The sequence below is a fragment of the Scylla paramamosain genome, chromosome 12 (genome assembly GCF_035594125.1).
Source record: "Scylla paramamosain isolate STU-SP2022 chromosome 12, ASM3559412v1, whole genome shotgun sequence".
NCBI classification, from domain to species: domain Eukaryota; kingdom Metazoa; phylum Arthropoda; class Malacostraca; order Decapoda; family Portunidae; genus Scylla; species Scylla paramamosain.
In genome coordinates this window covers 7767650-7773779 of record NC_087162.1, presented here as the reverse complement: position 1 = coordinate 7773779, position 6130 = coordinate 7767650, and the positions used below count along the sequence as shown (strand labels likewise).

The 6130-nt window shown below is 40.2% G+C and overlaps 1 protein-coding gene across 2 annotated transcripts; it reads right to left on the bottom strand.

Moving 5' to 3' along the window:
- Positions 1 to 3879: 3879 nt before the first annotated feature.
- Positions 3880 to 5731, bottom strand: LOC135105423 (uncharacterized). Of its 2 annotated transcripts, none has more exons than XM_064013559.1 (2): positions 5133 to 5731; positions 3880 to 4745 (listed from the first exon to the last, which is right to left on the bottom strand). In XM_064013559.1, the coding sequence occupies exons 1-2, from the start codon at positions 5358 to 5360 to the stop codon at positions 4113 to 4115; spliced, it is 861 nt and encodes a 286-aa protein (XP_063869629.1). In that variant the 5' UTR covers positions 5361 to 5731; the 3' UTR covers positions 3880 to 4112. The 2 variants fall into 2 exon arrangements, with proteins under 2 accessions (XP_063869629.1, XP_063869628.1); XM_064013558.1 differs by having other exon boundaries at positions 3880 to 4772; positions 5133 to 5450.
- Between the last annotated feature and the right edge of the window lie 399 nt (positions 5732 to 6130).

The following is a 6130-nucleotide window of genomic DNA, read 5'->3' as shown; positions in this document are numbered from 1 at the left end:
ACAGGGGCCTTATCCGTCCATGTACGGAGTATGCTTCACATGTCTGTGGGTGTTCCACTCATGCCGCCCTTTTAGACAGGGTGGAATCACAAGCTTTTCGTCTCATCAACTCCTCTCCTCTAACTGACTGTCTTCAGCCTCTTTCTCATCTAAAAAGGACTGTATAGTGATTTTTGCTGTTATTTTAATTCGTGCAGTTCCCAAAAAATGGATCATAGTTTTCCCAAATCTTATAAAAAATAAATAGTAATAATAATAAATAAATAAATAAATAAATAAATAAATAAATAGATAATAACATAATGATAAAATAAATAAATAAATATAGCCACAATAATATTACAACATAAAGATAACCTAAATATTTACAAGACAGTCTGCCAAAATTAATGACAGCCAGAGGGAAATAATAACAAAAAAAAAAAAAAAAACAGTAGTACAATGACAACATTATCTGAAGATCGGCGAGGCTGGTGATTCACGCCACCATTAGACATGAACCATAGACAGATACTCCACTGCTTTAAAAAGGCTCTAGTTGAAGTGACGCGGGTTTTTAATGGTGTTTTTACAGTTCTGTCAACAGATAAATAAGATTCAGCATATTCCCGTGTCGTGAGAAAGAGAGAGAGAGAGAGAGAGAGAGAGAGAGAGAGAGAGAGAGAGAGAGGAGAGAGAGAGAGAGAGAGAGAGAGAGAATGTGTGTGTGTGTGTGTGTGTGTGTGTGTGTGTGTGTGTGTGTGTGTGAGTGTGTGTGTGTGATTCCAGACTCCTCACGACTGGAAACGATCATTGTTCATACGTAAATGTCCTGCCATTCAGCTTCCATTGCCGAAAATAAAAAAAAATACCCCCGATGATGTCAGCGCTGGCGTCAGTGTCCTTAGTATATATGCACCAGTCACCTTTTCCTTAATACGTATCTTGCTTGTTACAGTGCTAGGGTTTGTAACACACACACACACACACACACACACACACACACACACACACACACACACACACACACACACACACACACACACACACACACACACACACACACAAACACACACACACACACAAATTGATGAAATACCACAGCTGTCATTTTGAAGGGATCCTCATACTCTTACTCAGCGTCAGGCATGCAAAACTTTACTTAATGCGTCCTGCGGGGTTGTGACGATTCACCAAAACTGCGTGATTTATTTATTTATTTATCTCTCTCTCTCTCTCTCTCTCTCTCTCTCTCTCTCTCTCTCTCTCTCTCTCTCTCTCTCTCTCTCTCTCTCTCTCTCTCTCTCTCTCTCTCTCCGGTGTCAAAAAATGACCAATGGCACAGAAATGAAGGAAAAGACTGAAAAAAGTTAGTCACGGAAAGAGTAAAATAAAAACAAATAAAAAATAGGCCAATTTTCACCGTAGTCTTGATACTTTCCTTCGAAAAATTCAAGTTGTAGGAAAGTCAGAGAGAGAAAAAAAAAAAAAAAAAAAAAACAAGTAGGGAATTCAGTAACGAATCCTCAGAAAGGGGTGAAACAGTGAAGATACAGGCTAACTCTTGTAATAGTGAGGTAAAACACAACAAGGGTCTTGTGTAACAAGGGCAAGGAAACGAGGAAGCATGCCGTTAACAAGTTGTGAAGAGCAGTAACCATGGAAATAGCGATAGAAGATAACACAGAACGAAAAATTGCGGGGGTGAGTCAGATAACGAAGAGTTATTTATTTGTTTATCTATTTATTTATTTATTTTTTTTTTTTTTTATGAAAGAGGAACACTGGCCACGGGGAACAAAAATAAAAAAAAAAAAAAAAAAGTCCACTAAGATGCCAATCCCAGAACAGGGTCCAAAGCGGTAGTCAAAAATTGAAGAATGAGTGTCTTGAAACCTCCCTCCTGAAGGAATTCAAGTCATAGGAAATACAGAAGCAGGCAGGGAGTTCCAGAGTTTACCAGAGAAAGGGATGAAGGATTGAGAGTACTGGTTAACTCTTGCGTTAGAGAGGTGGACAGAATAGGGGTGAAAGAAAGAAGAAAGTCTTGTGCAGCGAGGCCGCGTGAGGAGGGGAGGCATGCAGTTAGCAAGATCAGAAGAGCAGTTAGCATGAAAATAACGGTAGAAGATATTTAGAGATGCAACATTGCGGGGATGAGAGAGAGGCTGAAGACGGTCAGTTAAAGGAGAGGAGTTGATTAGACGAAAAGGTTTTGATTCCACCCTGTCTAGTAGAGCGGTATAAGTGAATGCCTGCCCCTTTCCCCCCCAAAAAAAAAAAACTTGTAAAACATACTCCATACATGGATGGCTAAGGCCCTTATACAGAGTTAGCATCTGGGGAGTGAGAAAAACTGGTGGAGACGTCTCAGAACACCCAACTTCATGAAAGCTGTTTTAGCTAGAGATAAAATGTGAAGTTTCTAGTTTAGATTATAAGTAAAGGACAGACCGAGGGTGTTCAGTGTAGAAGAGGGAACAGCTGAGTGTCATTTAAGAAGAGGGGATAGTTGTCTGGAAGGTTGTGTCGAACTGAGAGATGGAAGAATTGAGTTCTTGAGGCACTGAACATTACCAAGTTTGCTCTGCACCAATCAGAAGTTTTAGAAAGATCAGAGATCAGGGAGGTGATGAGGCAAAATAAACTCTTCACTCTTGCCTATTTATAGTGCAGATGTTTGTGTGACACCAATTTGTTATTATGGAAACTGCACTCCAGTTTAGAAAAAAGGTAAGGGCCCTGTACAAAGAGTAAACAATTGGAGATATCAAGACTTGTAGTTCATGGTCTCAGCCGCCAGGTGTCCATATTGTTGTCTCTCAGGTTGTGGACAGTGTTAAAATGAACCATTTCTCCATATTTTATTTTCCATTACTTTGTGCAAGGAATTTCTGTTTAGAATGGTTCTTCTGGGAAACCCTAAATTTAATAGTATAAAATTGTTATTAAATATATATAATCACTGTGCACCGACAGTCTGTTGGAAAGGATTTTCTAAATATGAACTGCACACTGTTTAAGCATATTCAGTGCATTTAATTCCTAACAATTGTGTCTTATAGGACAGTTGCGTTTCTGTCGATGCACAAGTAAACACTTACGAAACTACAAAACAGATAAGTAATGAAATCATAATGCTAAAATTAGCAATGTGGTCAACCCCACACACTGTCACCTCTCTTTCATTCTTCTCTTCCCTCACACTTTTCTTCAGCTAGCTACTCGTAACAATCTTTTTCATCCACCTTGAGAGAAAAAAAAGAATCGTTCCAGTCCAGTTGTCGAGTGACGAATATGTTCAGTTGGGGTCGCTACGGCAGAGAATAGGTCAGGTCAGGTTAGGTTGGGTTAAGTTTGGTTAAGTAATAGGTGCCATACACTTCCTTTCTGTTCATGTACATCCCCTGACTGAAAGATATAATTTTCTTCAGTGTGTCTGTGCCCTTCCCGTCACTGCATCGAACCCAGGGGCACACACCTACAGTAGCAGCCTCGTCATCACCACCATCATCATCATCATCATCATCATCATCATTATCAAAATTACCATCATCGTCGTCCTTACAGTCTTCGTTATTATTGGCTTGATTACCATCATCGTCATTGTCATCATCACCATCATCATCATCATCATCATCATCAACATCATCATCATTATCAAACTCATCATCATCGTCATCATCACCATGGTTAAAATCATTACCATCATCATTATCGTCATCATTTTCACCATCATCATCATTATCGCCATCATCATCATTATCACTAGCATCATCATTAAAATCATCATTATCACCATCATCATAATCACTAATGCGCACCATCATCATCGTCCTTTCCATTACATTAACGTTTTATATTGTTGCTGAAAAACGTATGGGTAAAGAACATAACACACGTAGAACACGTATTTAATGCCAACAGCGAGTGTATTGTGTTTCATGACATGATTACGGTAAAACAGATTCACAGCCATTAACTCCTGGGCCTCAATGGACATGACGTGAGGGTGAGAAAGAGTAACTTTTCTCGTGAGCTGACCTAACAATGAAACATTACGCTAAAGGAATGTAATAAATAATGTAAATATAATGGAATAGATGTGTGAACGAATAGGTTATCGGTGGTGTTCACGTGTCATTGTGAGTGAGAGTGGAGGCGTCATGGTTAGCATAAGGAAGGAATGGGGAGACAGGACGAGGCGCGGGAGGCATGGAAGGCAGGCAGGACTGCAAGGCACTGTGCATCCTCCGACACCAGTGGGCGTGAGCTTCCAGTGCATTGTATTCATTGTGCAGATTTTGGTTCTCCTGCAGAACTTCTTGATAGTGAGTCTGTGATTCCAGCTTTTCATTCTTCTTATTTCTGCGGTAAATCTGCGATGCCTCGTTGTTAAGGTCGCGCTTTCGACGTATCTTCTCGTCTCCTTCGAGGAACTGTCTGGTGTGGCGGTGAGGCGCACCTCGCCTGCTTGTCCTCGTGCTTGTGGTGCCGCCAACCACTGCCGCCAGCTGGCCATGGGTTGCCTGCGACATCCCACCCGGTGGAGACCATTGTCTCATAGGGACAAACGTATCATGGATTAGCTCATGCTCCCTAGATTCTCCGTCCAGCGAGCACTCCTCGGATGAGGAGGGATGGTGGTGCCAGTCGAGGCGTGCAGCTTCCGGTGAGTGGCAGTAGGGTGAAGAAGCATCCAGCAGAGCAGGAGTGTCGTGAGGATAGCCCGTGGCCTGGGCCGGCAGGAGATCCGCTGGCTGTAGCTGGAACGACGCCCAACCATCATACATCTACGTAGAGAGAGAGAGAGAGAGAGAGAGAGAGAGAGAGAGAACCATTAGAAAATGGTAAAGTCAAAAGAAAATTGTATCTCTCCCACTGGAAACTGATATATATATATATATATATATATATATATATATATATATATATATATATATATATATATATATATATATATATATATATATATATATATATATATATATATATATATATATATATATAATATATATATATATATATATATACATATATATATATATATATATATATATATATATATATATATATATATATATATATATATATATATATATATATATATATATATATATATATATATATATATATTGGTAGGTAAATTTTACCTTTTTTTCCCTGTTGAGCAGAAAGGCTTCACCAGGCTGACAGTCCGCGACATTTCCCCAATTGGCGTGAGCTAAATGTGAGTCACCGTCGCAGCCCGAGCTCTCGTCTGTATCCTCACAGCCGCTCCAGCCCACCGAGTCAAGGTATTGTTGCGCAATGTCGAGGTGGAAGTTAGTGTTAGGGCTGAGGGTCTGGTAAGGAGGCGTCGTCGAGTTATAATTATTCATGCTGAACTCTCCACCGAATTGAACCACAATGTACAGTTATAATATAAGCACTTTCCGCTTCTCCAGAGCTGAAGGTGTGTGCTGCCTAAGTCTGAACCACCGCTTATATACTTCAATTTCCAATGGCATATGTTTTGCCCTCAAAACTTTCGACGAGATAGAATCTTGTCATCTTCATGTCGCGGCGCTGCCCGTCTTCCCTCCACGTGTTATGCCTCCAACATGTACAGAGCATGGTCGGTGCGACCTCAGCGAGCAGTGTGACGTTATCGCGTCTTGCGTTATCGCCGTCTGAACCACAAACGTTCATCGAATCACGTGGAACATTTAATGGAGAGATCGTGAGGAAGTAGGTACGTACGCACACACACACACACACACACACACACACACACACACACACACACACACACACATATGTTTAACACTGAATCACTGAAGAAGTACGTAGCTATTATAGTCTTATACATTGACAGAAAATAATAACGAACGTCTCCACAGAAGAGTATAGCCGCGAGAAAGCATCCTACCCCAGTGCACACTGGCATTCATCCCCGAGGAATTCATCTAAATCCATCTTTCCTCAACTCGGCCTCTGGGCTGGAGCGTCTCCGCGTTCACTGCAGATTGTTTTGCTTTATCTTTTTATCGATTTATTTTTTTTTTTTACATCTTCCTGATTTCTTTTCTTTTTATTTATTAATTTATTTTTATTTATTCTTTTTGTTTTATTTTACATTTATTTGTTTATTTATCTATCTATCTATCTA

What these genes read in the sequence shown, in the direction of transcription:
- LOC135105423 (XM_064013558.1), bottom strand. Translation starts at nt 5,360, where the DNA reads ATGAATAATTATAACTCGACGACGCCTCCTTACCAGACCCTCAGCCCT. An exon ending in TGCTCAACAGGGAAAAAAAG is followed by an intron (nt 4,773 to 5,132) that starts GTAAAATTTACC and finishes CTCTCTACGTAG; the next exon opens with ATGTATGATGGTTGGGCGTC.